This window comes from Carassius gibelio, chromosome B18 (genome assembly GCF_023724105.1).
Source record: "Carassius gibelio isolate Cgi1373 ecotype wild population from Czech Republic chromosome B18, carGib1.2-hapl.c, whole genome shotgun sequence".
Lineage (NCBI taxonomy): Eukaryota > Metazoa > Chordata > Actinopteri > Cypriniformes > Cyprinidae > Carassius > Carassius gibelio.
Window position 1 is genome coordinate 16,526,130 of NC_068413.1, and position 27,713 is coordinate 16,553,842.

Genomic DNA, 27,713 nt, shown 5'->3' on the forward strand with positions numbered 1-27,713 from the left:
CGGTCTGTCTAGGTGTTGCAGAACATAATGCAGTCCAATGTTTACTGCATCGTCCACAGACCTGTTTGCTCTGTAGGCAAACTGAAGAGGATCCAGCAAGGGTCCAGTGATGTCCTTCAGGTGGGCCAGCACCAGTTTTTCAAATGACTTCATGACTACAGACGTTAGAGCCACAGGCCTGTAGTCATTTAGTCCTGTAATTTTGGGTTTCTTAGGGATGGGGATGATGGTGGAACGTTTGAGGCATGAAGGGACTTCGCACAGCTCCAGCGATCTGTTGAAGATCTGTGTGAAGATGGGGGCCAGCTGGTCAGCACAGGATTTCAGACAGGCTGGTGTAACACAATCTGGGCCTGGTGCTTTTTTCCTTTTCTGCTTCCGGAAGACCTGGCGCACCGCATCCTCGCTGATCTGAATTGCAGGTGTGGGGGAGAGGGGGGATGCAGGAGGTGAGAATGGTGAGAGTGCTTGATTGGAGAGGTGTTCAGGATGGGTTGCAGGAGCAAATCACACTCCTTGGAGCCGCAATCGAACCAGCGACCTAAGGATACCCAACAACTCATCTTCAGTCCTTCGCTCTACCAGCTGAGCTATAGAAGGATGGAAAAATCGTAAGGCACGAAAAGTTTCCAAGAAAATCAGACATCCGTACCTCTTGAGGTTATTGGGAAAAGTAGGCTCCTTATTGGGGTGAATGCATCAACGGCCATGCAAAGGAAGCAATAACCTGCTTTTTAAGACCTCCTGGCGCAACGGTAGCGTGTCTGACTCCAGATCAGAAGGTTGCGTGTTCAAATCACGTCGGGGTCAAGCCGTCTCTTCTTTACATTAAACGTATGAAGTCCAACGTCAAGTGTTTTCATAATTATTGAAGCGTGTAAAAAAGAAGCCTCTAATATGACAAACGCTCCTTCCACTCTGTAAGGTGATATATTTGGATCTTGACCCATTGGCTTTTTTTAACTGCCAATAAGAAGTCTAAAGGAAATGTGAAAATATTTGATCTGAATTTAAAATCACACTCCTTCGAGCCGGAATTGTACCAGCGACCTAAGGATACCCAACAACTCATCTACAGTCCTCCGCTCTACCAGCTGAGCTATCGAAGGATGGAAAAAGCGTAAGGCACGAAAAGTTTCCAAGAAAATCAGACATCCGTAGCTCTCGAGGTTATTGAGAAAAATAGGCTCCTTTTTGTGGTGAATGCGTCAACGGCCATGCAAAGGAAGCAATAACCTGTTTTTTAAGACCTCGTGGCACAACGGTAGCGCGTTTGACTCCAGATCAGAAGGTTGCGTGTTCAAATCACGTCGGGGTCAAGCCGTCTCTTCTTTACATTAAACGTATGAAGTCCAACGTCAAGTGTTTTCATAATTATTGAAGCGTGTAAAAAAGAAGCCTCTAATATGACAAACGCTCTTTCCACTCTGTAAGGTGATATATTTGGATCTTGACCCATTGGCTTTTTTAACTGCCAATACGAGGTCTAAAGGAAATGTGAAAATATTTGCTCTGAATTTAAAATCACACTCCTTGGAGCCGCAATCGAACCAGCGACCTAAGGATACCCAACAACTCATCTACAGTCCTTCGCTCTACCAGCTGAGCTATCGAAGGATGGATAAATCGTAAGGCACGAAAAGTTTCCAAGAAAATCAGACAACCGTTCCTCTTGAGGTTATTGGGAAAAGTAGGCTCCTTATTGGGGTGAATGCATCAATGGCCATGCAAAGGAAGCAATAACCTGCTTTTTAAGTCCTTGTGACGCAACGGTACCGCATCTGACTCCAGATCAGAAGGTTGCGTGTTCAAATCATGTCGGGGTCAAGCCATCTCTTCTTTACATTAAAAGTATGAAGTCCAACGTCAAGCGTTTTCATCCAGCTTCGTTTTCATAATTATTGAAGCTGTAAAAAAGAAGCCTCTAATATGACAAACACTACTTCCACTCTGTAAAGTGATATATTTGGATCTTGACCCATTGGCTTTTTTTAACTGCCAATACGAAGTCTAAAGGATATGAGAAAATATTTGATCTGAATTTAAAATCACACACCTTCGAGCTGGAATTGAACCAGCAACCTAAGGATACCCAACAACTCATCTACAGTCCTTTGCTCTACCAGCTGAGCTATCGAAGGATGGAAAAACCGTAAGGCATGAAAAGTTTCCAAGAAAATCAGACATCCGTACCTCTTGAGGTTATTGGGAAAAGTAGGCTCCTTATTGGGGTGAATGCATCAACGGCCATGCAAAGGAAGCAATAACCTGCTTTTTAAGACCTTGTGACGCAACGGTAGCGCGTCTGACTCCAGATCAGAAAGTTGAGTGTTCAAATCACGTTGGGGTCAAGCCATCTCTTCTTTACATTAAAAGAATGAAGTCCAACGTCAAGTGTTTTCATCCAGCTTTGTTTTCATAATTATTGAAGCTTGTAAAAAAGAAGCCTCTAATATGACAAACACTCCTTCCACTCTGTAAAGTGATATATTTGGATCTTGACCCATTGGCTTTTTTTAACTGCCAATATGAAGTCTAAAGGAAATGTGAAAATATTTGATCTGAATTTAAAATCAGACTCATTTGAGCCGGAATTGAACCAGCGTCGTAGAAACCCAACAACTCATCTACAGTCCTCCGCTCTACCAGCTGAGCTATCGAAGGATGTAATGCATAAGGCACCAGAAGGTGTCAAGAAATTCAGACATACGTACCTCTCAAGGTTATTGGGAAAAATAGGCTCATTATTGGGGTGAATGCATCAACGGCCATGGAAAGGAAGCAATAACCTGTTTTTTAAGACCTCGTGGCGCAACGGTAGCCCATCTGACTCCAGATCAGAAGGTTGCATGTTCAAATCAAGTTGGGGACAAGCCATCTCTTCTTTACATTAAAAGTATGAAGTCCAAAGTCAAGCGTTTTCATCATAATGCACCAGAAGGTGTCAAGAAATTCAGACATCCATACCTCTCGAGGTTATTGGGAAAAATAGGCTCCTTTTTGTGGTGAATGCGTCAACGGCCATGCAAAGGAAGCAATAACCTGTTTTTTAAGACCTCGTGGCGCAACGGTAGCGCGTCTGACTCCAGATCAGAAGGTTGCGTGTTCAAATCACGTCGGGGTCAGCCCATTTTACATTAAACGTATGAAGTCCAACGTCAAGCGTTTTCATAAATATTGAAGCGTGTAAAAAAGAAGCCTCTAATATGACAAACACTCCTTCCACTCTGTAAAGTGATATATTTGGATCTTGACCCATTGGCTTTTTTTAACTGCCAATACAAAGTCTAAAGGAAATGTGAAAATATTTGATCTGAATTTAAAATCACACTCCTTCGAGCCGGAATTGAACCAGCGACCTAAGGATACCCAACAACTCATCTACAGTCCTCCGCTCTACCAGCTGAGCTATCGAAGGATGGAAAAAGCGTAAGGCACGAAAAGTTTCCAAGAAAATCAGACATCCGTACCTCTCGAGGTTATTGAGAAAAATAGGCTCCATTTTTGTGGTGAATGCGTCAACGGCCATGCAAAGGAAGCAATAACCTGTTTTTTAAGACCTTGTGGCGCAACGGTAGCGCGTCTGACTCCAGATCAGAAGGTTGCGTGTTCAAATCACGTCGGGGTCAAGCCGTCTCTTCTTTACATTAAAAGTATGAAGTCCAACGTCAAGTGTTTTCATCCAGCTTTGTTTTCATAATTATTGAAGCTTGTAAAAAAGAAGCCTCTAATATGACAAACACTCCTTCCACTCTGTAAAGTGATATATTTGGAACTTGACCCATTGGCTTTTTTTAACTGCCAATACGAAGTCTAAAGGAAATGTGAAAATATTTGATCTGAATTTAAAATCACACTCCTTCGAGCCGGAATTGAACCAGTGACCTAAGGATACCCAACAACTCATCTACAGTCCTCCGCTCTACCAGCTGAGCTATCGAAGGATGTAACACATAAGGCACCAGAAGGTGTCAAGAAATTCAGACATCCGTACCTCTCGAGGTTATTGGGAAAAATAGGCTCCTTTTTCTGGTGAATTCGTCAACGGCAATGCAAAGGAAGCAATAACCTGTTTTTTAAGACCTCGTGGCGCAACGGTAGCGCGTCTGACTCCAGATCAGAAGGTTGCGTGTTCAAATCACGTCGAGGACAAGCCATCTCTTCTTTACATTAAAAGTATGAAGTCCAAAGTCAAGCGTTTTCATCATAAGATGTCAAGAAATTCAGACATCCGTACCTCTCGAGGTTATTGGGAAAAATAGGCTCCTTTTTGTGGTGAATGCGTCAACGGCCATGCAAAGGAAGCAATAACCTGTTTTTTAAGACCTCGTGGCGCAACGGTAGCGCGTCTGACTCCAGATCAGAAGGTTGCGTGTTCAAATCACGTCGGGGTCAACCCATCTCTTCTTTACATTAAACGTATGAAGTCCAACGTCAAGTGTTTTCATAAATATAGAAGCGTGTAAAAAAGAAGCCTCTAATATGACAAACGCTCTTTCCACTCTGTAAGGTGATATATTTGGATCTTGACCCATTGGCTTTTTTAACTGCCAATACGAGGTCTATAGGAAATGTGAAAATATTTGCTCTGAATTTAAAATCACACTCCTTGGAGCCGCAATCGAACCAGCGACCTAAGGATACCCAAGAACTCATCTACAGTCCTCCGCTCTACCAGCTGAGCTATCGAAGGATGGAAAAAGCGTAAGGCACGAAAAGTTTCCAAGAAAATCAGACATCCGTACCTCTCGAGGTTATTGAGAAAAATAGGCTCCATTTTTGTGGTGAATGCGTCAACGGCCATGCAAAGGAAGCAATAACCTGTTTTTTAAGACCTCGTGGCGCAACGGTAGCGCGTCTGACTCCAGATCAGAAGGTTGCGTGTTCAAATCACGTCGGGGTCAAGCCGTCTCTTCTTTACATTAAAAGTATGGAGTCCAACGTCAAGTGTTTTCATCAAGCTTTGTTTTCATAATTATTGAAGCTTGTAAAAAAGAAGCCTCTAATATGACAAACACTCCTTCCACTCTGTAAAGTGATATATTTGAATCTTGACCCATTGGCTTTTTTTAACTGCCAATACGAAGTCTAAAGGAAATGTGAAAATATTTGATCTGAATTTAAAATCACACTCCTTCGAGCCGGAATCGAACCAGCGACCTAAGGATACCCAACAACTCATCTACAGTCCTTCGCTCTACCAGCTGAGCTATCGAAGGATGGAAAATTGTAAGGCACGAAAAGTTTCCAAGAAAATCAGACATCCGTACCTCTTGAGGTTATTGGGAAAAGTAGGCTCCTTATTGGGGTGAATGCATCAACGGCCAGGCAAAGGAAGCAATAACCTGCTTTTTAAGTCCTTGTGACGCAACGGTAGCGCGTCTGACTCCAGATCAGAAGGTTGCGTGTTCAAATCACGTCGGGGTCAAGCCGTCTCTTCTTTACATTAAAAGTATGAAGTCCAACGTCAAGTGTTTTCATCAGGCTTTGTTTTCATAATTATTGAAGCTTGTAAAAAAGAAGCCTCTAATATGACAAACACTCCTTCCAGTCTGTAAAGTGATATATTTGAATCTTGACCCATTTTATTTTTTTTTAACTGCCAATACGAAGTCTAAAGGAAATGTGAAAATATTTGATCTGAATTTAAAATCACACTCCTTCAAGCCGGAATTGAACCAGCGATCTAAGGATACCCAACAACTCATCTACAGTCCTCCGCTCTACCAGCTGAGCTATCGAAGGATGTAACGCATAAGGCACCAGATGGTGTCAAGAAATTCAGACATACGTACCTCTCGAGGTTATTGGGAAAAATAGGCTCCTTATTGGGGTGAATGCATCAACGGCCATGGAAAGGAAGCAATAACCTGTTTTTTAAGACCTTGTGGCGCAACGGTAGCGCGTCTTACTCCAGATCAGAAGGTTGCGTTTTCAAATCACGTCGGGGACAAGCCATCTCTTCTTTACATTAAAAGTATGAAGTCCAAAGTCAAGCGTTTTCATCATAAGGCACCAGAAGGTGTCAAGAAATTCAGACATCCGTACCTCTCGAGGTTATTGGGAAAAATAGGCTCCTTTTTGTGGTGAATGCGTCAATGGCCATGCAAAGGAAGCAATAACCTGTTTTTTAAGACTTCGTGGCGCAACGGTAGCGCGTCTGACTCCAGATCAGAAGGTTGCGTGTTCAAATCACGTCGGGGTCAACCCATCTCTTCTTTACATTAAACGTATGAAGTCCAACGTCAAGTGTTTTCATAAATATAGAAGCGTGTAAAAAAGAAGCCTCTAATATGACAAACGCTCTTTCCACTCTGTAAGGTGATATATTTGGATCTTGACCCATTGGCTTTTTTAACTGCCAATACGAGGTCTATAGGAAATGTGAAAATATTTGCTCTGAATTTAAAATCACACTCCTTGGAGCCGCAATCGAACCAGCGACCTAAGGATACCCAACAACTCATCTACAGTCCTCCGCTCTACCAGCTGAGCTATCGAAGGATGGAAAATTGTAAGGCACGAAAAGTTTCCAAGAAAATCAGACATCCGTACCTCTTGAGGTTATTGGGAAAAGTAGGCTCCTTATTGGGGTGAATGCATCAACGGCCATGCAAAGGAAGCAATAACCTGTTTTTTAAGACCTCGTGGCGCAACGGTAGCGCGTCTGACTCCAGATCAGAAGGTTGCGTGTTCAAATCACGTCGGGGTCAAGCCATCTCTTCTTTACATTAAAATTATGAAGTCCAACGTCAAGTGTTTTCATCCAGCTTTGTTTTCATAGTTATTGAAGCTTGTAAAAAAGAAGCCTCTAATATGACAAACACTCCTTCCACTCTGTAAAGTGATATATTTGGATCTTGACCCATTGGCTTTTTTTAACTGCCAATATGAAGTCTAAAGGAAATGTGAAAATATTTGATCTGAATTTAAAATCACACTCCTTCGAGCCGGAATTGAACCAGCGACCTAAGGATACCCAACAACTCATCTACAGTCCTCCGATCTACCAGCTGAGCTATCAAAGGATGGAAAAAGCGTAAGGCACGAAAAGTTTCCAAGAAAATCAGACATCCGTACCTCTCGAGGTTATTGAGAACAATAGGCTCCATTTTTGTGGTGAATGCGTCAACGGCCATGCAAAGGAAGCAATAACCAATTTTTTAAGACCTCGTGGCGCAACGGTAGCGCGTCTGACTCCAGATCAGAAGGTTGCGTGTTCAAATCACGTCGGGGTCAAGCCGTCTCTTCTTTACATTAAAAGTATGAAGTCCAACGTCAATTGTTTTCATAATTATTGAAGCGTGTAAAAAAGAAGCCTCTAATATGACAAACGCTCCTTCCACTCTGTAAGGTGATATATTTGGATCTTGACCCATTGGCTTTTTTAACTGCCAATACGAGGTCTAAAGGAAATGTGAAAATATTTGCTCTGAATTTAAAATCACACTCATTGGAGCCGCAATCAAACCAGCGACCTAAGGATACCCAACAACTCATCTTCAGTCCTTCGCTCTACCAGCTGAGCTATAGAAGGATGGAAAAATCGTAAGGCACGAAAAGTTTCCAAGAAAATCAGACATCCGTACCTCTTGAGGTTATTGGGAAAATTAGGCTCCTTATTGGGGTGAATGCATCAACGGCCATGCAAAGGAAGCAATAACCTGTTTTTTAAGACCTCGTGGCGCAACGGTAGCGCGTCTGACTCCAGATCAGAAGGTTGTGTGTTCAAATCACGTCGGGGTCAAGCCATCTCTTCTTTACATTAAAATTATGAAGTCCAACGTCAAGTGTTTTCATCCAGCTTTGTTTTCATAATTATTGAAGCTTGTAAAAAAGAAGCCTCTAATATGACAAACACTCCTTCCACTCTGTAAAGTGATATATTTGGATCTTGACCCATTGGCTTTTTTTAACTGCCAATATGAAGTCTAAAGGAAATGTGAAAATATTTGATCTGAATTTAAAATCACACTCCTTCTAGCCGGAATTGAACCAGTGACCTAAGGATACCCAACAACTCATCTACAGTCCTCCGCTCTACCAGCTGAGCTATCAAAGGATGGGAAAAGCGTAAGGCACGAAAAGTTTCCAAGAAAATCAGACATCCGTACCTCTCGAGGTTATTGAGAACAATAGGCTCCATTTTTGTGGTGAATGCATCAACGGCCATGGAAAGGAAGCAATAACCTGTTTTTTAAGACCTCGTGGCGCAACGGTAGCGCGTTTGACTCCAGATCAGAAGGTTGCGTGTTCAAATCACGTCGGGGTCAAGCCGTCTCTTCTTTACATTAAAAGTATGAAGTCCAACGTCAAGTGTTTTCATAATTATTGAAGCGTGTAAAAAAGAAGCCTCTAATATGACAAACGCTCCTTCCACTCTGTAAGGTGATATATTTGGATCTTGACCCATTGGTTTTTTTAACTGCCAATACGAGGTCTAAAGGAAATGTGAAAATATTTGCTCTGAATTTAAAATCACACTCCTTGGAGCCGCAATCGAACCAGCGACCTAAGGATACCCAACAACTCATCTTCAGTCCTTCGCTCTACCAGCTGAGCTCTAGAAGGATGGAAAAATCGTAAGGCACGAAAAGTTTCCAAGAAAATCAGACATCCGTACCTCTTGAGGTTATTGGGAAAAGTAGGCTCCTTATTGGGCTGAATGCATCAACGGCCAGGCAAAGGAAGCAATAACCTGCTTTTTAAGTCCTTGTGACGCAACGGTAGCGCGTCTGACTCCAGATCAGAAGGTTGCGTGTTCAAATCACGTTGGGGTCAAGCCATCTCTTCTTTACATTAAAAGTATGAAGTCCAAAGTCAAGCGTTTTCATCATAAGGTGTCAAGAAATTCAGACATCCGTACCTCTCGAGGTTATTGGGAAAAATAGGCTCCTTTTTGTGGTGAATGCGTCAACGGCCATGCAAAGGAAGCAATAACCTGTTTTTTAAGACCTCGTGGCGCAACGGTAGCGCGTCTGACTCCAGATCAGAAGGTTGCGTGTTCAAATCACGTCGGGGTCAACCCATCTCTTCTTTACATTAAACGTATGAAGTCCAACGTCAAGTGTTTTCATAAATATCGAAGCGTGTAAAAAAGAAGCCTCTAATATGACAAACGCTCTTTCCACTCTGTAAGGTGATATATTTGGATCTTGACCCATTGGCTTTTTTTATCTGCCAATACGAAGTCTAAAGGAAATGTGAAAATATTTGATCTGAATTTAAAATCACACTGCTTCGAGCCGGAATTGAACCAGCGACCTAAGGATACCCAACAACTCATCTACAGTCCTCCGCTCTACCAGCTGAGCAATCGAAGGATGTAACGCATAAGGCACCAGAAGGTGTCAAGAAATTCAGACATCCGTACTTCTCGAGGTTATTGGGAAAAATAGGCTCCTTTTTGTGGTGAATGCGTCAACGACCATGCAAAGGAAGCAATAACCTGTTTTTTAAGACCTTGTGACGCAACGGTAGCGCGTCTGACTCCAGATCAGAAGGTTGCGTGTTCAAATCACGTTGGGGTCAAGCCATCTCTTCTTTACATTAAAAGAATGAAGTCCAACGTCAAGTGTTTTCATCCAGCTTTGTTTTCATAATTATTGAAGCTTGTAAAAAAGAAGCCTCTAATATGACAAACACTCCTTCCACTCTGTAAAATGATATATTTGGATCTTGACCCATTGGCTTTTTTTAACTGCCAATATGAAGTCTAAAGGAAATGTGAAAATATTTGATCTGAATTTAAAAACAGACTCATTCGAGCCGGAATTGAACCAGCGACGTAAGGATACCCAACAACTCATCTACAGTCCTCCGCTCTACCAGCTGAGCTATCGAAGGATGTAACGCATAAGGCACCAGAAGGTGTCAAGAAATTCAGACATACGTACCTCTCGAGGTTATTGGGAAAAATAGGCTCCTTATTGGGGTGAATGCATCAACGGCCATGGAAAGGAAGCAATAACCTGTTTTTTAAGACCTTGTGGCGCAACGGTAGCGCGTCTTACTCCAGATCAGAAGGTTGCGTTTTCAAATCACGTCGGGGACAAGCCATCTCTTCTTTACATTAAAAGTATGAAGTCCAAAGTCAAGCGTTTTCATCATAAGGCACCAGAAGGTGTCAAGAAATTCAGACGTCCGTACCTCTCGAGGTTATTGGGAAAAATAGGCTCCTTTTTGTGGTGAATGCGTCAACGGCCATGCAAAGGAAGCAATAACCTGTTTTTTAAGACCTCGTGGCGCAACGGTAGCGCGTCTGACTCCAGATCAGAAGGTTGCGTGTTCAAATCACGTCGGGGTCAACCCATCTCTTCTTTACATTAAACGTATGAAGTCCAATTCAAGTGTTTTCATAAATATTGAAGCGTGTAAAAAAGAAGCCTCTAATATGACAAACGCTCTTTCCACTCTGTAAGGTGATATATTTGGATCTTGACCCATTGGCTTTTTTAACTGCCAATACGAGGTCTATAGGAAATGTGAAAATATTTGCTCTGAATTTAAAATCACACTCCTTGGAGCCGCAATCGAACCAGCGACCTAAGGATACCCAACAACTCATCTACAGTCCTCCGCTCTACCAGCTGAGCTATCGAAGGATGTAACGCATAAGGCACCAGAAGGTGTCAAGAAATTCAGACATCCGTACCTCTCGAGGTTATTGGGAAAAATAGGCTCCTTTTTGAGGTGAATGCGTCAACGGCCATGCAAAGGAAGCAATAACCTGTTTTTTAAGATTCGTGGCGCAATGGTAGCGCGTCTGACTCCGGATCAGAAGGTTGCGTGTTCAAATCACGTCGGGGTCAAGCCATCTCTTCTTTACATTAAAAGTATGAAGTCCAACGTCAAGTGTTTTCATCCAGCTTTGTTTTCATAATTATTGAAGCTTGTAAAAAAGAAGCCTCTAATATGACAAACACTCCTTCCACTCTGTAAAGTGATATATTTGGATCTTGACCCATTGGCTTTTTTTAACTGCCAATATGAAGTCTAAAGGAAATGTGAAAATATTTGATCTGAATTTAAAATCACACTCCTTCGAGCCGGAATTGAACCAGCGACCTAAGGATACCCAACAACTCATCTACAGTCCTCCGCTCTACCAGCTGAGCTATCGAAGGATGGAAAAGGCGTAAGGCACGAAAAGTTTCCAAGAAAATCAGACATCCGTTCCTCTCGAGGTTATTGAGAAAAATAGGCTCCATTTTTGTGGTGAATGCGTCAACGGCCATGCAAAGGAAGCAATTACCTGTTTTTTAAGACCTCGTGGCGCAACGGTAGCGCGTCTGACTCCAGATCAGAAGGTTGCGTGTTCAAATCACGTCGGGGTCAAGCCGTCTCTTCTTTACATTAAAGTATGAAGTTCAACGTCAAGTGTTTTCATCCAGCTTTGTTTTCATAATTATTGAAGCTTGTAAAAAAGAAGCCTCTAATATGACAAACACTCCTTCCACTCTGTAAAGTGATATATTTGGATCTTGACCCATTGGCTTTTTTTAACTGCCAATACGAAGTCTAAAGGAAATGTGAAAATATTTGATCTGAATTTAAAATCACACTCCTTCGAGCCGGAATTGAACCAGTGACATAAGGATACCCAACAACTCATCTACAGTCCCCCGCTCTACCAGCTGAGCTATCGAAGGATGGAAAAAGCGTAATGCATGAAAAGTTTCCAAGAAAATCAGACATCCGTACCTCTCGAGGTTATTGAGAAAAATAGGCTCCTTTTTGTGGTGAATGCATCAACGGCCATGCAAAGGAAGCAATAACCTGTTTTTTAAGACCTCGTGGCGCAACGGTAGCGCGTCTGACTCCAGATCAGAAGGTTTCGTGTTCAAATCACGTCGGGGTCAACCCATCTCTTCTTTACATTAAACGTATGAAGTCCAACGTCAAGTGTTTTCATAAATATTGAAGCTTGTAAAAAAGAAGCCTCTAATATGACAAACACTACTTCCACTCTGTAAAGTTATATATTTGGATCTTGACCCATTGGCTTTTTTTAACTGCCAATACGAAGTCTAAAGGAAATGTGAAAATATTTGATCTGAATTTAAAATCACACTCCTTCGAGCCGGAATCGAACCAGCGACCTAAGGATACCCAACAACTCATTTACAGTCCTTCGCTCTACCAGCTGAGCTAAAGCTGGGGAACAATTGTCTGTATAAGAAGGGGGGGAAGAGGGGAGAGAGAGGAAGAGAAGCGCGAGAAATTCAGGAAATCGTAGGTTCGAATCCACGCTGTCACATAAAGTTATGCGTGTATTTGTTAAAAATCGTAAATCGATTGTTTCGTGTCCAAGTTTGATTTTAAAAGTAATGTATTTGAATTTAATTATTGTTTCGTTTCTAAGATTGATTTTGACAGTAATGTTTTTGATTTAATAATTCTTTCGTTTCTAAGATTGATTTTTATTTTATTCTCATTATCATTATCATTAGTCAAAGTGCATTTATTAAGGCAATCATTTCCTGTGGCAGTAGGGACAAAATAACCTCCTTATTACGGCATTCACACTTTATTGTATCATATTACTTACTGCAAAGCTACACGTGACACTGAATTTAACTGTAAACTGAATGTCATTACATTCAATAAAACAAATAAATACAACACACCAGTCAAAGAGAAATATATTTATTAACTATATACATATTTAAAAAAATGTAGGAAAAGTACTAAATTCAATATAAAATTAAGAATTTTAAGTGCACACGCTATATAAAATAAGTACAAAAAAATATATAAATATATACATCAAAATCTACACATTTTGGTATTTTACTTTATACTGCTTCCTCTACACATAAACCTTTCTATAATAATAATAATAATAGTTTAACTTTATTTAATATGTATATATATTTCCATATGTATTATAGTGTATTCACATACATACCCACATGTTTATAATAATAATAATAATAATAATAATAATAATAATACAAGATAAAAAAAAGTGCACAGTATAACTCTTTAACATTAAATATGGCTGGAAGATAAAAAACAGAACAGATCCAACCAAGAGAACAAAATGAATGTATCACACATAAATAAATGAGTTATCTTCTCATAATCTGTAACCACTGCTCCTTCGTAATTGTTTCTTTATTAGGGCAATATATTTTGCCTTTGTACTGGCTATGGCCAGTTTCTTGAGTACGAAATTGGCCACACTTTCTGCACGAATTTGCTTTTACAGTGCGATTGTACGATCGTTTGGTTGGAGTGGCTGTGTCATTTGCAGGTGGCTCAGAGGAAATTGCTCCAGGGTTAATGGTGGAAAATGGGGCTGGGCAGGGCACCAGAAACATCTGAGACACAACAGGGGCAGTGGGTGTGTCAGGAACCAATGGGTGTGGTGCTGTCGGCCTGGGACAAATTGTCCTTAGCTGGCTGGACGTGGCTGAACGCTGAGGGTGTACGGCTGATGGCCAGATTGAAGTTGCTGTGGCAGATGTACAGGTAGCTGAGGGCGCAATCTTTCTAAACTTTGTCTTTGCCTGTCCAGCTGTGTCTGGTGGCATCTGGTAGGTATGCAACTGGTGGCTATATTGTGGAGGCACAACAGGCTGTACTCGTGCTGGAGGCAAAACATCCAAAGCCACTGGACGTGCCTCTGGAAGGTCCAGCCCTTGCAACAGCAAGGAGACCTCCTGACCCTTTAAACGGTTATTGTGCCATGTCGTAAGGGTCCTCTGATTTACCTCAACTAGCTGAAGGGTTGTGTCACTCATCACCGTTCCATTGCTCAGGATTAGCTGCCGAATTTTTCTGTAATCACGAAGAATGAGATCCCATCTAGACAGACATTCTGTCCGCTGTTTCTTGGGGCTTCGGTGGATGTTACATAACCTTATGAAAATCATTTCAACAAGGCGACAGCAATTAGGCCACTGTGCTGGAGAGCCGCTAGAACCCAAAACACACTTTTTTGTGCTGTCGACACCAGGAGTGAAGACAGCTTTCTTTTTTGGGGACCTAAAACGTCCTGTAAGTAGCCTGTCTTGATGACGAGCAGCATACACCACCCTGTCTTTATCAAATTTGTCCAGGTTCTGCCACAGACCCACAATGGTCGCAACTTGTTGGTTGGTAAGTGTGAGGCTTGTCTGTGTGCGCAGCTCCACCAGACACTCTGCCAACGCATCCACCCGGTCCATTCCAGGAATGCAGTGTTCGTCAACAGCCTGGAAATATATAACTGTTGGTTAGGTATTTACATGCTGTTAAGTAAGTTTACTGCTTAATGGCAGATAACTAAATGAGTGACAATTCGTATAGAAAAGGAAATTTTACCATTGCTGAGGGCACTGGTGTATCTAAAGGATCCTGGACACTGGGTACTGGTGCAGCTGAAGGAGCCCGGACTCTGAGCAGTGGTGGAGCCTGGACACTGGGCAGTGGTGGAGTCTGGACACTGGGCAGTGGTGCAGCTACACTGGGCACTGGTGCAGCTGAAGGAGCCCGGACTCTGAGCAGTGGTGGAGCCTGGACACTGGGCAGTGGTGGAGTCTGGACACTGGGCAGTGGTGCAGCTACACTGGGCACTGGTGCAGCTGAAGGAGCCCGGACTCTGAGCAGTGGTGGAGCCTGGACACTGGGCACTGGTGCAGCTGAAGGAGCCCGGACTCTGAACAATGGTGGAGCCTGGACACTGAGCAGTGATGCAGCTACACTGGGCACTGGTGCAGTTGAAGGAGCCCGGACTCTGAGCAGTGGTGGAGCCTGGACACTGGGCAGTGGTGGAGTCTGGACACTGGGCAGTGGTGGAGTTTGGACACTGGGCAATGGTGGAGTCTGGACACTGGGCAATGGTGGAGTCTGGACACTGGGCAGTGGTGGAGTCTGGACACTGGGCAATGGTGGAGTCTGGACACTGGGCAGTGGTGGAGTCTGGACAATGGGCAGTGGTGGAATTTTGACACTGGGCAGTGGTGCAGCTGTAGGAGCCTGGACACTGGGAACTGGTGCAGCTGGTAGAACTGGTGGACCTGAAAGGACTAAGTCATCTGATGCCACAAGATTTGCCACTGTGGCTTCCTCTCCAAAGAAATCAATGAAACCCTCATCCTTTTCCACTTGCTCCTCCACATCTATCTCCTCCAGCAATTGAGAGGTCCTATCAGAGGTAGGGCACATGTCCTCCAAGGGCTGACTATTCTGCCTCAACAAGTACTGTACTCCAATGAGCTCCCCTGAGGAAATATTTGTAACAGGAAACATTTTTAATGGAAATTATGCAGAAAGGTTTATTTAGAAATGCAGTAAATATTTTGTTGTCCACTTCTGTATGAACAATATATATCTAATTCAGAGGGTATCATAAAAATACAGGATTACTCTATATTCTACTATGTATTTTATTTTCTGCCCTGAAACCTAGAACACAGAATAATGTATAAATATTCTGGTAGTATAATTTTTCTCTGATATGTCAAAATTACATTATTATTGTCCAAAAGCACTTGTAATTTTACCAAAAACATGCTACATCATGAGCTGCATTTATCAAAATATTTTTACCTGTGTATACTGCAGGTGGAGTGAAGCTAGGGACCAATTTCCTGCCATACAACTTATTGTAGTTCTCATTGACAGAGTAAACCAGCTCCCCTGTGTAAGAGCGCAGAGTTGAACCTCCATCTGCAACAGCAGCTTCAGCCCGGTCCTGATTCCAGCGTAATAAACCTTCCAGGAGATAAATCTGGAAGTTCAGGCTGTTTGCGCTGTTCCCTAGAAAAAGAAATAGAAAGCCAAATATTGCTTTGAGAAAATGCAAAACATAAAATTTAATCTGCAAATATCTTGATAAACAGGAATTAGTGGCAAAATGTGGTATATTCTGACATGACAAACCTGGAATAAATCTGTTTAGGTGGCAGTGAAATGATTCCAGGGATGTGGAGCCTCTGGCACAACGATAAGTTTTTAGAACCACCCCACCCTTGCTTGTAGTTCCAGTTTCAGTATAGAGCGGCACATTTGGAGGGTCTTGGATACAGGTGATGTGCCGCCTCTGGACATTCCAGATGTGCTGCATTCTCACACTGTCAAGTAGAGGAACACCAAGAGCATCATTCCCCTTGCCACCCATGAGCTCTCTGATGAGCATATCAAGGAGGCGGAAAGTGGTTTCTTCTCCCCGTGTTCTCCTCCTGCAGTGCTGGAGCAGCTCAGCTTTAGTTAAATGATGGTCCAGTTCTGCCTCCGACAGAGTAGGCCAGCCCTGTTGGATGAGTTGCTCCCTTTTGGCCTGTCTCAGCAGAGTGAGATCCCCTGCATCCCACTCAAAAATACAGGATGACAGCCTTGCCATAAAAGTAGGGTACAACTGGTGGGCGTCAGTGGTGCACCCTACTGCCAGACGTCGCATAAAATGCCAAATGTCTAGGCGGACGATGACATCTGGCCAGCCGCTGAACCGCCTCTTCAATTTAGTCTCTCCCACTTTCTTGCAACAATCACAGTCCACATAAATGATAGTGGGAGGATCAACACCAGCACTCCGGTATCGCTCCATGAGCCCTGCAGCCATGAGGTCTAACCCAGCCCCTTCATTCGCAGTCAGGACACTCATCAGCACCTGACCTATCTCATTGCCCACTGAGGTAAGCCACTGTGCTGTGCCTTTCGCAGGCCCGCTCAACTTCTTGGTGATCTGAAAGAAACAATAAGCATAGCAAATAATACAACATGCATCCAAATCAGTTACACTGAAAAAAATAAAGCTCTCTTGGTCTAACAATACATTATAGATAAGGGTACAGTCAATTAAGCAGCTTATCTGACCTTCTTAGTTGAATCCATTTTTAAGATTGATCCATACGTGGATGTTATGCTGGCCTTTATGTGATCGAGCCTGTTGAGAATGTCCTGACTATATACAGTGAGGAGCCATTTGTAGCTGGGTACTGAAGCAAGTGGTGGTGGCTCCTGGAAGTGCAGCGGATGCAGGCCACGATTATCAAAAAAGGCCACACACTCTGATGTGTACCGAAGCGCACGTTTCAACCACTCCTCACTGTGGTTCTCTCTCAGCTGGCCGATGATCCTCACTGGGCCATTCCCCATGCCCCTCTCACGCAGCAAGCGAAGAACCCGAATGTCACAGGCATACCTTGGAAAAAAGCATTCATTTAAGTATCTTATTATAAGGTATCTAATTATTGTAGGAAATATTTATCAGAAAGGGTAGCACATAAGTGAAAATGACTGCAAAATAATTACTTGCGTGTGAGGATGACCCTGAATTCAGATCGATGGGCCAGGTCCAACTGCTGCAGCACAGCTTGACTCCAGGACAGATAGCTGGTTCTACACCTGGTGCAGATCAGGGTCTCTGTCACCAGGTTGTAGTATCTGTCAATGTCTAACACCTGTCGTACCCTCCTGTGCAGTCCACCACCACACAGCTGTTGCCTGGCACAGGCAGGGTTAGTACACTGGAGCCGCACCTTCCACAGCTTATATGGCATCCAGAGCAAGAGACGCTGTGAAAAAAACCTATCAGGTGTTGGAGCTTGGTGGTACAACAGGGCTGGTGGTGGGGGGTGATACCACAACTGTAGGTTTTCACGCAGCTCCAGCTTTCCCTTTGCACCAACCCTAAAAAGTGCTTCTGACACCCACTTCTGGTCTTGCTGTGGCATTGTCTGTGGCCACAGAAGGGGGAGATCTTCTGGCTGAGATGAGACCTGCTGATATTATAAAAAACACTGGTTTAAATAAAAGCTAAGAGAGCATTAAATGATGAAGACATGTATATATTTTGAATGAGATCTTACTGGGCTCCTCACAACAGTATTCTCAGAAACAGTTGATGGCGTTGCTGTTTTTTTGATGCGTTGTGAACTCTGAGGTGGAGGAAGGAAGAAGGAAGAGGAGGACTGGATGACGGGCTGATGAGGTTTGGGGGATGGAGGAGGATGAGGATCAGAGGGTGGACATGAAACTGTAGCTGAACTGGAGTGCTCTAACATCTGTGGAGTCAAACATTATGAATAATTTATTAAGGGGATTGCCATGTTTTTAATACATTAAAATTACATAGTGATAAAGTCATGATGACATTATAAAAGTCTTGATGTCTTTTAATATTAACCTGAGAGGTTTTCCTCTGGGTGCTCAAATTAGGTTTTGCTGCTGCCACATGTGAGCCTCCAAACCTTGACTTTTCAAACTAAAAAGATTTGTCATGGTTAGTGATAACAAAACCCTAACACTATAGTTAAAGGTTGAGATGTTTCAGTATCTGCAGTGATGCATGCAATAGTGTGGTCTGCTTACCATTGACAATGTCAGTTTAGGTCTCTTTGCAGGACATGACACATCGCTGACAGAGGGTGTGCTTTGGGCCGGGGTGCTCTGTGATGCTTCCCCTGTGACTGGTGGATGAACCTGTGACACATGCATAAAGTACAAAACAGTCTTCCTAATGTGATTTTAGATATAAAGACACATTGATGTTGCAAACACATCTATCTATTTATGCAACTTGAACCAGGCTAATTGAAGTTACCTTGTGAAAGCCACAAATACATGTCTGAGCTTCCTTCAGAAGAGTGGTCTGTCCCCTCATTTGCAGAGGGCACTTTTCTATCTGTGAACATGAATTATACCTCTGACACTGGATCTCAAAACAGCAATAAGTCATCATAATTATATCAATATAACATTGTATTTACATGTAATTACTTAACCATACACATAAATAAAAATACCACAATGTATTGTCAAAAAAGTTTGTTAGTTTGCCCATGAATCTAGCTGCATAACTTACCTTCTGATACATCTCATGCCATCTTTTTTGTCGGGGAGAAGGTCTATTCCCCTGTGTAGATGGCCAAACTCCTGTTTGGGCAAAACTCTCCAGACGCGCAAGCCATTCAGCATTACTCATGCCTTTGTGAGACTTAGCTGAAGCCATGTCGTTGCCTGAAACACTACATAACACGTTACACTAACTGCCATTGTAGCCTGTAGCATTTACCCTCCTGTTGTGTTCATTTCATGATAGCTAGTTGTGTTCCTGGTCCAGAACGACCGCCATATTATAGCAGATTATAAGTTCATTATAATACACATATTATCTTACATATAACATGTTGTGATTTATTTATTTATTATTTAATGCCATGTCAGCAGCAGGGGCTATATTCATGCCAAGAGGAAACATTTCAATTGCACAATTCAGTCATATATATAATGTCAAAACAATTATATAACATTTATATATATATATATATATATATATATATATATATATATATATATATATATATATATATATATATATATATATATATATATATATATATGTTTGTATGTATGTGTGTATGTTTGTACAAATATAAAAAAATACATATAATAAGATTATAACAAGAATAAAAGTATAAGAACAATTACATAGAGTCTTAACAAGTTGTGATAGATCTTTCTATTATGGCTGTATGTCTCAATGACCTAGGCTCATACAACACGTTTATGAGTATAAATAAATAAATAAATATATAGCATTATGGATTAATTTGACTAAAACAAATACTCAGATTAAACATATTGTGGTCTTTCAACTGTGTCCATGTGATAAGGGCATGAACCTGAATGTATAAACTTATCCATTCACTTCTTTTGACTGGTCATAACATATGTACAAACATATAACATACGTGTAAAAGTTAAACAAAACATTAACATTTTCCAAATTTATTTTGTGTGTTCAAATGCCGCATTTGGAAAAAGCTGTGGAACCTTATTACAATTAAATAAAAAGCATTTTTTTTTTCATTGAGAAAACTTGTTAATCGGTTAAATTCGACATATTTACAGTTACGTTAGCTCCGGTCGTAATAGTATTTACACATCAGTGACAGTTGACGTTACGTAGTATCAAGCGGTAATCATAGGCTAATTTACATGGCCAATCTTGCTATTCCTAAAGAACAAAAATCCTAAACCATTTCATTCATATCAAGATATAAATAACATACATGAGCGGAATGTAAATAATTTAAGGTTACCTGAGCGGAGATTACATGCAATTGGCGAGGACGTGCGTGATTGGTGTATGAGAAATAGACCTTGCCATTTCATTGGACGCGGAAAAATAGAGATCGCAACGTGATTGATTTATAAAAGATAGAAGTCGTAACGTGATTGGTTTTTAAAAGATAGAAGTCGTAACGTGATTGGTTTTCAAAAGATAGAGGTCGTAACGTGATTGGTTTTCAAAAGATAGAGGTCATAACGTGATTGGTTTTTAAAAGATAGAAGTCGGCATACAATTGGATTAATTTTACAGACTTGTGGTTGTCAGGTACCGCCATCGAAGGATGGAAAATTGTAAGGCACGAAAAGTTTCCAAGAAAATCAGACATCCGTACCTCTTGAGGTTATTGGGAAAAGTAGGCTCCTTATTGGGGTGAATGCATCAGCGGTCAGGCAAAGGAAGCAATAACCTGCTTTTTAAGTCCTTGTGACGCAACGGTAGCGCGTCTGACTCCAGATCAGAAGGTTGCGTGTTCAAATCACGTTGGGGTCAAGCCATCTCTTCTTTACATTAAAAGTATGAAGTCCAACGTCAAGTGTTTTCATCCAGCTTTGTTTTCATAATTATTGAAGCTTGTAAAAAAGAAGCCTCTAATATGACAAACACTCCTTCCACTCTGTAAAGTGATATATTTGGATCTTGACCCATTGGCTTTTTTTAACTGCCAATACGAAGTCTAAAGGAAATGTGAAAATATTTGATCTGAATTTAAAATCACACTCCTTCAAGCCGGAATTGAACCAGCGACCTATGGATACCCAACAACTCATCTACAGTCCTCCGCTCTACCAGCTGAGCTATCGAAGGATGGAAAAAGCGTAAGGCACGAAAAGTTTCCAAGAAAATCAGACATCCGTACCTCTCGAGGTTGTTGAGAAAAATAGGCTCCATTTTTGTGGTGAATGCGTCAACGGCCATGCAAAGGAAGCAATAACCTGTTTTTTAAGACCTTGTGGCGCAGCGGTAGCGCGTCTGACTCCAGATCAGAAGGTTGCGTGTTCAAATCACGTCGGGGTCAAGCCGTCTCTTCTTTACATTAAAAGTATGAAGTCCAACGTCAATTGTTTTCATAATTATTGAAGCGTGTAAAAAAGAAGCCTCTAATATGACAAACGCTCCTTCCACTCTGTAAGGTGATATATTTGGATCTTGACCCATTGGCTTTTTTAACTGCCAATACGAGGTCTAAAGGAAATGTGAAAATATTTGCTCTGAATTTAAAATCACACTCCTTGGAGCCGCAATCGAACCAGCAACCTAAGGATACCCAACAACTCATCTTCAGTCCTTCGCTCTACCAGCTGAGCTATAGAAGGATGGAAAAATTGTAAGGCACGAAAAGTTTCCAAGAAAATCAGACATCCGTACCTCTTGAGGTTATTGGGAAAAGTAGGCTCCTTATTGGGGTGAATGCATCAACGGCCTTGCAAAGGAAGCAATAACCTGTTTTTTAAGACCTCGTGGCGCAACGGTAGCGCGTCTGACTCCAGATCAGAAGGTTGTGTGTTCAAATCACGTCGGGGTCAAGCCATCTCTTCTTTACATTAAAAGTATGAAGTCCAACGTCAAGTGTTTTCATAATTATTGAAGCTTGTAAAAAAGAAGCCTCTAATATGACAAACACTCCTTCCACTCTGTAAAGTGATATATTTGGATCTTGACCCATTGGCTTTTTTTAAATGCCAATATGAAGTCTAAAGGAAATGTGAAAATATTTGATCTGAATTTAAAATCACACTCCTTCGAGCCGGAATTGAACCAGCGACCTAAGGATACCCAACAACTCATCTACAGTCCTCCGCTCTACCAGCTGAGCTATCGAAGGATGGAAAAAGCGTAAGGCACGAAAAGTTTCCAAGAAAATCAGACATCCGTACCTCTCGAGGTTATTGAGAAAAATAGGCTCCATTTTTGTGGTGAATGCGTCAACGGCCATGCAAAGGAAGCAATAACCTGTTTTTTAAGACCTCGTGGCGCAACGGTAGCGCGTCTGACTCCAGATCAGAAGGTTGCGTGTTCAAATCACGTCGGGGTCAAGCCGTCTCTTCTTTACATTAAAAGTATGAAGTCCAACGTCAATTGTTTTCATAATTATTGAAGCGTGTAAAAAAGAAGCCTCTAATATGACAAACGCTCCTTCCACTCTGTAAGGTGATATATTTGGATCTTGACCCATTGGCTTTTTTAACTGCCAATACGAGGTCTAAAGGAAATGTGAAAATATTTGCTCTGAATTTAAAATCACACTCCTCGGAGCCGCAATCGAACCAGCGACCTAAGGATACCCAACAACTCATCTACAGTCCTCCGCTCTACCAGCTGAGCTATCGAAGGATGTAACGCATAAGGCACCAGAAGGTGTCAAGAAATTCAGACATCCGTACCTCTCGAGGTTATTGGGAAAAATAGGCTCCTTTTTGTGGTGAATGCGTCAACGACCATGCAAAGGAAGCAATAACCTGTTTTTTAAGACCTCGTGGCGCAATGGTAGCGCGTCTGACCCCAGATCAGAAGGTTGCGTGTTCAAATTACGTCGGGGTCAAGCCATCTCTTCTTTACATTAAAAGTATGAAGTCCAACGTCAAGCGTTTTCATCCAGCTTCGTTTTCATAATTATTGAAGCTGTAAAAAAGAAGCCTCTAATATGACAAACACTACTTCCACTCTGTAAAGTTATATATTTGGATCTTGACCCATTGGCTTTTTTTAACTGCCAATACGAAGTCTAAAGGAAATGTGAAAATATTTGATCTGAATTTAAAATCACACTCCTTCGATCCGGAATCGAACCAGCGACCTAAGGATACCCAACAACTAATCTACAGTCCTTCGCTCTACCAGCTGAGCTATCGAAGGATGGAAAATTGTAAGGCACGAAAAGTTTCCAAGAAAATCAGACATCCGTACCTCTTGAGGTTATTGGGAAAAGTAGGCTCCTTATTGGGGTGAATGCATCAGCGGTCAGGCAAAGGAAGCAATAACCTGCTTTTTAAGTCCTGGTGACGCAACGGTAGCGCGTCTGACTCCAGATCAGAAGGTTGCGTGTTCAAATCACGTTGGGGTCAAGCCATCTCTTCTTTACATTAAAAGTATGAAGTCCAACGTCAAGTGTTTTCATCCAGCTTTGTTTTCATAATTATTGAAGCTTGTAAAAAAGAAGCCTCTAATATGACAAACACTACTTCCACTCTGTAAAGTTATATATTTGGATCTTGACCCATTGGCTTTTTTTAACTGCCAATACGAAGTCTAAAGGAAATGTGAAAATATTTGATCTGAATTTAAAATCACACTCCTTCGAGCCGGAATCGAACCAGCGACCTAAGGATACCCAACAACTCATCTACAGTCCTTCGCTCTACCAGCTGAGCTATCGAAGGATGGAAAATTGTAAGGCACGAAAAGTTTCCAAGAAAATCAGACATCCGTACCTCTTGAGGTTATTGGGAAAAGTAGGCTCCTTATTGGGGTGAATGCATCAGCGGTCAGGCAAAGGAAGCAATAACCTGCTTTTTAAGTCCTTGTGACGCAACGGTAGCGCGTCTGACTCCAGATCAGAAGGTTGCGTGTTCAAATCACGTTGGGGTCAAGCCATCTCTTCTTTACATTAAAAGTATGAAGTCCAACGTCAATTGTTTTCATAATTATTGAAGCGTGTAAAAAAGAAGCCTCTAATATGACAAACGCTCCTTCCACTCTGTAAGGTGATATATTTGGATCTTGACCCATTGGCTTTTTTAACTGCCAATACGAGGTCTAAAGGAAATGTGAAAATATTTGCTCTGAATTTAAAATCACACTCCTTGGAGCCGCAATCGAACCAGCGACCTAAGGATACCCAACAACTCATCTTCAGTCCTTCGCTCTACCAGCTGAGCTATAGAAGGATGGAAAAATTGTAAGGCACGAAAAGTTTCCAAGAAAATCAGACATCCGTACCTCTTGAGGTTATTGGGAAAAGTAGGCTCCTTATTGGGGTGAATGCATCAACGGCCATGCAAAGGAAGCAATAACCTGTTTTTTAAGACCTCGTGGCGCAACGGTAGCGCGTCTGACTCCAGATCAGAAGGTTGCGTGTTCAAATCACGTCGGGGTCAAGCCATCTCTTCTTTACATTAAAAGTATGAAGTCCAACGTCAAGTGTTTTCATCCAGCTTTGTTTTCATAATTATTGAAGCTTGTAAAAAAGAAGCCTCTAATATGACAAACACTCCTTCCACTCTGTAAAGTGATATATTTGGATCTTGACCCATTGGCTTTTTTTAACTGCCAATATGAAGTCTAAAGGAAATGTGAAAATATTTGATCTGAATTTAAAATCACACTCCTTCGAGCCGGAATTGAACCAGCGACCTAAGGATACCCAACAACTCATCTACAGTCCTCCGCTCTACCAGCTGAGCTATCGAAGGATGGAAAAAGCGTAAGGCACGAAAAGTTTCCAAGAAAATCAGACATCCGTACCTCTCGAGGTTATTGAGAACAATAGGCTCCATTTTTGTGGTGAATGCGTCAACGGCCATGCAAAGGAAGCAATAACCAATTTTTTAAGACCTCGTGGCGCAACGGTAGCGCGTCTGACTCCAGATCAGAAGGTTGCGTGTTCAAATCACGTCGGGGTCAAGCCGTCTCTTCTTTACATTAAAAGTATGAAGTCCAACGTCAATTGTTTTCATAATTATTGAAGCGTGTAAAAAAGAAGCCTCTAATATGACAAACGCTCCTTCCACTCTGTAAGGTGATATATTTGGATCTTGACCCATTGGCTTTTTTAACTGCCAATACGAGGTCTAAAGGAAATGTGAAAATATTTGCTCTGAATTTAAAATCACACTCCTTGGAGCCGCAATCGAACCAGCGACCTAAGGATACCCAACAACTCATCTTCAGTCCTTCGCTCTACCAGCTGAGCTATAGAAGGATGGAAAAATCGTAAGGCACGAAAAGTTTCCAAGAAAATCAGACATCCGTACCTCTTGAGGTTATTGGGAAAAGTAGGCTCCTTATTGGGGTGAATGCATCAACGGCCATGCAAAGGAAGCAATAACCTGTTTTTTAAGACCTCGTGGCACAACGGTAGCGCGTCTGACTCCAGATCAGAAGGTTGCGTGTTCAAATCACGTCGGGGTCAAGCCATCTCTTCTTTACATTAAAATTATGAAGTCCAACGTCAAGTGTTTTCATCCAGCTTTGTTTTCATAATTATTGAAGCTTGTAAAAAAGAAGCCTCTAATATGACAAACACTCCTTCCACTCTGTAAAGTGATATATTTGGATCTTGACCCATTGGCTTTTTTTAACTGCCAATATGAAGTCTAAAGGAAATGTGAAAATATTTGATCTGAATTTAAAATCACACTCCTTCGAGCCGGAATTGAACCAGCGACCTAAGGATACCCAACAACTCATCTACAGTCCTCCGCTCTACCAGCTGAGCTATCAAAGGATGGAAAAAGCGTAAGGCACGAAAAGTTTCCAAGAAAATCAGACATCCGTACCTCTCGAGGTTATTGAGAACAATAGGCTCCATTTTTGTGGTGAATGCGTCAACGGCCATGCAAAGGAAGCAATAACCTGTTTTTTAAGACCTCGTGGCGCAACGGTAGCGCGTCTGACTCCAGATCAGAAGGTTGCGTGTTCAAATCACGTCGGGGTCAAGCCGTCTCTTCTTTACATTAAAAGTATGAAGTCCAACGTCAAGTGTTTTCATAATTATTGAAGCGTGTAAAAAAGAAGCCTCTAATATGACAAACGCTCCTTCCACTCTGTAAGGTGATATATTTGGATCTTGACCCATTGGTTTTTTTAACTGCCAATACGAGGTCTAAAGGAAATGTGAAAATATTTGCTCTGAATTTAAAATCACACTCCTTGGAGCCGCAATCGAACCAGCGACCTAAGGATACCCAACAACTCATCTTCAGTCCTTCGCTCTACCAGCTGAGCTATAGAAGGATGGAAAAATCGTAAGGCACGAAAAGTTTCCAAGAAAATCAGACATCCGTACCTCTTGAGGTTATTGGGAAAAGTAGGCTCCTTATTGGGGTGAATGCATCAACGGCCATGCAAAGGAAGCAATAAACAGTTTTTTAAGACCTCGTGGCGCAACGGTAGCGCGTCTGACTCCAGATCAGAAGGTTGCGTGTTCAAATCACGTCGGGGTCAAGCCATCTCTTCTTTACATTAAAAGTATGAAGTCCAACGTCAAGTGTTTTCATCCAGCTTTGTTTTCATAATTATTGAAGCTTGTAAAAAAGAAGCCTCTAATATGACAAACACTCCTTCCACTCTGTAAAGTGATATATTTGGATCTTGACCCATTGGCTTTTTTTAACTGCCAATATGAAGTCTAAAGGAAATGTGAAAATATTTGATCTGAATTTAAAATCACACTCCTTCGAGCCGGAATTGAACCAGCGACCTAAGGATACCCAACAACTCATCTACAGTCCTCCGCTCTACCAGCTGAGCTATCAAAGGATGGAAAAAGCGTAAGGCACGAAAAGTTTCCAAGAAAATCAGACATCCGTACCTCTCGAGGTTATTGAGAACAATAGGCTCCATTTTTGTGGTGAATGCGTCAACGGCCATGCAAAGGAAGCAATAACCTGTTTTTTAAGACCTCGTGGCGCAACGGTAGCACGTCTGACTCCAGATCAGAAGGTTGCGTGTTCAAATCACGTCGGGGTCAAGCCGTCTCTTCTTTACATTAAAAGTATGAAGTCCAACGTCAAGTGTTTTCATAATTATTGAAGCGTGTAAAAAAGAAGCCTCTAATATGACAAACGCTCCTTCCACTCTGTAAGGTGATATATTTGGATCTTGACCCATTGGTTTTTTTAACTGCCAATACGAGGTCTAAAGGAAATGTGAAAATATTTGCTCTGAATTTAAAATCACACTCCTTGGAGCCGCAATCGAACCAGCGACCTAAGGATACCCAACAACTCATCTTCAGTCCTTCGCTCTACCAGCTGAGCTATAGAAGGATGGAAAAATCGTAAGGCACGAAAAGTTTCCAAGAAAATCAGACATCCGTACCTCTTGAGGTTATTGGGAAAATTAGGCTCCTTATTGGGGTGAATGCATCAACGGCCATGCAAAGGAAGCAATAAACAGTTTTTTAAGACCTCGTGGTGCAACGGTAGCGCGTCTGACTCCAGATCAGAAGGTTGCGTGTTCAAATCACGTCGGGGTCAAGCCATCTCTTCTTTACATTAAAAGTATGAAGTCCAACGTCAAGTGTTTTCATCCAGCTTTGTTTTCATAATTATTGAAGCTTGTAAAAAAGAAGCCTCTAATATGACAAACACTCCTTCCACTCTGTAAAGTGATATATTTGGATCTTGACCCATTGGCTTTTTTTAACTGCCAATATGAAGTCTAAAGGAAATGTGAAAATATTTGATCTGAATTTAAAATCACACTCCTTCGAGCCGGAATTGAACCAGCGACCTAAGGATACCCAACAACTCATCTACAGTCCTCCGCTCTACCAGCTGAGCTATCGAAGGATGGAAAAAGCGTAAGGCACGAAAAGTTTCCAAGAAAATCAGACATCCGTACCTCTCGAGGTTATTGAGAACAATAGGCTCCATTTTTGTGGTGAATGCGTCAACGGCCATCCAAAGGAAGCAATAACCTGTTTTTT

The 27,713-nt window shown here is 41.8% G+C and overlaps 1 protein-coding gene and 36 non-coding genes across 38 annotated transcripts; 29 read left to right on the plus strand and 8 right to left on the minus strand.

Moving 5' to 3' along the window:
- Positions 1-738: 738 nt before the first annotated feature.
- On the plus strand, positions 739-810 carry trnaw-cca (transfer RNA tryptophan (anticodon CCA)). The gene has a single exon. It is a non-coding gene; the product is annotated as a tRNA-Trp (tRNA).
- Positions 811-1,247: 437 nt separating this feature from the next.
- Positions 1,248-1,319, plus strand: trnaw-cca (transfer RNA tryptophan (anticodon CCA)). The gene has a single exon. It is a non-coding gene; the product is annotated as a tRNA-Trp (tRNA).
- Positions 1,320-3,053: 1,734 nt separating this feature from the next.
- Positions 3,054-3,125, plus strand: trnaw-cca (transfer RNA tryptophan (anticodon CCA)). Its single transcript has one exon. It is a non-coding gene; the product is annotated as a tRNA-Trp (tRNA).
- Positions 3,126-3,331: 206 nt separating this feature from the next.
- trnay-gua (transfer RNA tyrosine (anticodon GUA)) lies at positions 3,332-3,418 on the minus strand. Its single transcript is given in 2 exon segments — positions 3,332-3,367; positions 3,382-3,418. It is a non-coding gene; the product is annotated as a tRNA-Tyr (tRNA).
- A 139-nt stretch (positions 3,419-3,557) lies between these two features.
- On the plus strand, positions 3,558-3,629 carry trnaw-cca (transfer RNA tryptophan (anticodon CCA)). The gene has a single exon. It is a non-coding gene; the product is annotated as a tRNA-Trp (tRNA).
- A 451-nt stretch (positions 3,630-4,080) lies between these two features.
- On the plus strand, positions 4,081-4,152 carry trnaw-cca (transfer RNA tryptophan (anticodon CCA)). The gene has a single exon. It is a non-coding gene; the product is annotated as a tRNA-Trp (tRNA).
- Positions 4,153-4,323: 171 nt separating this feature from the next.
- Positions 4,324-4,395, plus strand: trnaw-cca (transfer RNA tryptophan (anticodon CCA)). Its single transcript has one exon. It is a non-coding gene; the product is annotated as a tRNA-Trp (tRNA).
- Positions 4,396-4,832: 437 nt separating this feature from the next.
- Positions 4,833-4,904, plus strand: trnaw-cca (transfer RNA tryptophan (anticodon CCA)). Its single transcript has one exon. It is a non-coding gene; the product is annotated as a tRNA-Trp (tRNA).
- A 228-nt stretch (positions 4,905-5,132) lies between these two features.
- On the minus strand, positions 5,133-5,219 carry trnay-gua (transfer RNA tyrosine (anticodon GUA)). The gene is given in 2 exon segments: positions 5,133-5,168; positions 5,183-5,219. It is a non-coding gene; the product is annotated as a tRNA-Tyr (tRNA).
- A 915-nt stretch (positions 5,220-6,134) lies between these two features.
- trnaw-cca (transfer RNA tryptophan (anticodon CCA)) lies at positions 6,135-6,206 on the plus strand. Its single transcript has one exon. It is a non-coding gene; the product is annotated as a tRNA-Trp (tRNA).
- Positions 6,207-6,641: 435 nt separating this feature from the next.
- On the plus strand, positions 6,642-6,713 carry trnaw-cca (transfer RNA tryptophan (anticodon CCA)). Its single transcript has one exon. It is a non-coding gene; the product is annotated as a tRNA-Trp (tRNA).
- A 454-nt stretch (positions 6,714-7,167) lies between these two features.
- Positions 7,168-7,239, plus strand: trnaw-cca (transfer RNA tryptophan (anticodon CCA)). Its single transcript has one exon. It is a non-coding gene; the product is annotated as a tRNA-Trp (tRNA).
- A 436-nt stretch (positions 7,240-7,675) lies between these two features.
- trnaw-cca (transfer RNA tryptophan (anticodon CCA)) lies at positions 7,676-7,747 on the plus strand. Its single transcript has one exon. It is a non-coding gene; the product is annotated as a tRNA-Trp (tRNA).
- A 454-nt stretch (positions 7,748-8,201) lies between these two features.
- trnaw-cca (transfer RNA tryptophan (anticodon CCA)) lies at positions 8,202-8,273 on the plus strand. The gene has a single exon. It is a non-coding gene; the product is annotated as a tRNA-Trp (tRNA).
- A 679-nt stretch (positions 8,274-8,952) lies between these two features.
- Positions 8,953-9,024, plus strand: trnaw-cca (transfer RNA tryptophan (anticodon CCA)). The gene has a single exon. It is a non-coding gene; the product is annotated as a tRNA-Trp (tRNA).
- A 435-nt stretch (positions 9,025-9,459) lies between these two features.
- On the plus strand, positions 9,460-9,531 carry trnaw-cca (transfer RNA tryptophan (anticodon CCA)). The gene has a single exon. It is a non-coding gene; the product is annotated as a tRNA-Trp (tRNA).
- Positions 9,532-10,235: 704 nt separating this feature from the next.
- Positions 10,236-10,307, plus strand: trnaw-cca (transfer RNA tryptophan (anticodon CCA)). Its single transcript has one exon. It is a non-coding gene; the product is annotated as a tRNA-Trp (tRNA).
- Positions 10,308-10,740: 433 nt separating this feature from the next.
- trnar-ccg (transfer RNA arginine (anticodon CCG)) lies at positions 10,741-10,811 on the plus strand. The gene has a single exon. It is a non-coding gene; the product is annotated as a tRNA-Arg (tRNA).
- Positions 10,812-11,039: 228 nt separating this feature from the next.
- trnay-gua (transfer RNA tyrosine (anticodon GUA)) lies at positions 11,040-11,126 on the minus strand. Its single transcript is given in 2 exon segments — positions 11,040-11,075; positions 11,090-11,126. It is a non-coding gene; the product is annotated as a tRNA-Tyr (tRNA).
- Positions 11,127-11,265: 139 nt separating this feature from the next.
- Positions 11,266-11,337, plus strand: trnaw-cca (transfer RNA tryptophan (anticodon CCA)). The gene has a single exon. It is a non-coding gene; the product is annotated as a tRNA-Trp (tRNA).
- A 452-nt stretch (positions 11,338-11,789) lies between these two features.
- On the plus strand, positions 11,790-11,861 carry trnaw-cca (transfer RNA tryptophan (anticodon CCA)). The gene has a single exon. It is a non-coding gene; the product is annotated as a tRNA-Trp (tRNA).
- Positions 11,862-12,893: 1,032 nt separating this feature from the next.
- LOC127977069 (uncharacterized) lies at positions 12,894-19,221 on the minus strand. 2 transcript variants are annotated; one of them, XM_052581757.1, is made up of 11 exons: positions 18,794-19,221; positions 18,533-18,613; positions 18,301-18,411; positions 18,116-18,193; positions 17,799-17,993; positions 17,242-17,708; positions 16,804-17,131; positions 15,871-16,672; positions 15,538-15,747; positions 14,311-15,209; positions 12,894-14,201 (listed from the first exon to the last, which is right to left on the minus strand). In XM_052581757.1, exons 1-11 carry the CDS (start codon positions 18,938-18,940, stop codon positions 13,074-13,076), a joined length of 4,446 nt encoding a protein of 1,481 aa, XP_052437717.1. In that variant the 5' UTR covers positions 18,941-19,221; the 3' UTR covers positions 12,894-13,073. The 2 variants fall into 2 exon arrangements, with proteins under 2 accessions (XP_052437717.1, XP_052437716.1); XM_052581756.1 differs by having other exon boundaries at positions 12,895-14,201; positions 17,242-17,711.
- Positions 19,222-21,008: 1,787 nt separating this feature from the next.
- trnaw-cca (transfer RNA tryptophan (anticodon CCA)) lies at positions 21,009-21,080 on the plus strand. Its single transcript has one exon. It is a non-coding gene; the product is annotated as a tRNA-Trp (tRNA).
- Positions 21,081-21,516: 436 nt separating this feature from the next.
- On the plus strand, positions 21,517-21,588 carry trnaw-cca (transfer RNA tryptophan (anticodon CCA)). The gene has a single exon. It is a non-coding gene; the product is annotated as a tRNA-Trp (tRNA).
- A 212-nt stretch (positions 21,589-21,800) lies between these two features.
- trnay-gua (transfer RNA tyrosine (anticodon GUA)) lies at positions 21,801-21,887 on the minus strand. Its single transcript is given in 2 exon segments — positions 21,801-21,836; positions 21,851-21,887. It is a non-coding gene; the product is annotated as a tRNA-Tyr (tRNA).
- A 139-nt stretch (positions 21,888-22,026) lies between these two features.
- On the plus strand, positions 22,027-22,098 carry trnaw-cca (transfer RNA tryptophan (anticodon CCA)). The gene has a single exon. It is a non-coding gene; the product is annotated as a tRNA-Trp (tRNA).
- A 434-nt stretch (positions 22,099-22,532) lies between these two features.
- On the plus strand, positions 22,533-22,604 carry trnaw-cca (transfer RNA tryptophan (anticodon CCA)). The gene has a single exon. It is a non-coding gene; the product is annotated as a tRNA-Trp (tRNA).
- Positions 22,605-23,355: 751 nt separating this feature from the next.
- trnay-gua (transfer RNA tyrosine (anticodon GUA)) lies at positions 23,356-23,442 on the minus strand. The gene is given in 2 exon segments: positions 23,356-23,391; positions 23,406-23,442. It is a non-coding gene; the product is annotated as a tRNA-Tyr (tRNA).
- Positions 23,443-24,087: 645 nt separating this feature from the next.
- On the plus strand, positions 24,088-24,159 carry trnaw-cca (transfer RNA tryptophan (anticodon CCA)). The gene has a single exon. It is a non-coding gene; the product is annotated as a tRNA-Trp (tRNA).
- Positions 24,160-24,387: 228 nt separating this feature from the next.
- trnay-gua (transfer RNA tyrosine (anticodon GUA)) lies at positions 24,388-24,474 on the minus strand. The gene is given in 2 exon segments: positions 24,388-24,423; positions 24,438-24,474. It is a non-coding gene; the product is annotated as a tRNA-Tyr (tRNA).
- Positions 24,475-24,613: 139 nt separating this feature from the next.
- Positions 24,614-24,685, plus strand: trnaw-cca (transfer RNA tryptophan (anticodon CCA)). Its single transcript has one exon. It is a non-coding gene; the product is annotated as a tRNA-Trp (tRNA).
- Positions 24,686-25,121: 436 nt separating this feature from the next.
- trnaw-cca (transfer RNA tryptophan (anticodon CCA)) lies at positions 25,122-25,193 on the plus strand. The gene has a single exon. It is a non-coding gene; the product is annotated as a tRNA-Trp (tRNA).
- Positions 25,194-25,647: 454 nt separating this feature from the next.
- Positions 25,648-25,719, plus strand: trnaw-cca (transfer RNA tryptophan (anticodon CCA)). The gene has a single exon. It is a non-coding gene; the product is annotated as a tRNA-Trp (tRNA).
- A 436-nt stretch (positions 25,720-26,155) lies between these two features.
- trnaw-cca (transfer RNA tryptophan (anticodon CCA)) lies at positions 26,156-26,227 on the plus strand. Its single transcript has one exon. It is a non-coding gene; the product is annotated as a tRNA-Trp (tRNA).
- Positions 26,228-26,681: 454 nt separating this feature from the next.
- Positions 26,682-26,753, plus strand: trnaw-cca (transfer RNA tryptophan (anticodon CCA)). Its single transcript has one exon. It is a non-coding gene; the product is annotated as a tRNA-Trp (tRNA).
- A 436-nt stretch (positions 26,754-27,189) lies between these two features.
- Positions 27,190-27,261, plus strand: trnaw-cca (transfer RNA tryptophan (anticodon CCA)). Its single transcript has one exon. It is a non-coding gene; the product is annotated as a tRNA-Trp (tRNA).
- A 228-nt stretch (positions 27,262-27,489) lies between these two features.
- Positions 27,490-27,576, minus strand: trnay-gua (transfer RNA tyrosine (anticodon GUA)). The gene is given in 2 exon segments: positions 27,490-27,525; positions 27,540-27,576. It is a non-coding gene; the product is annotated as a tRNA-Tyr (tRNA).
- Between the last annotated feature and the right edge of the window lie 137 nt (positions 27,577-27,713).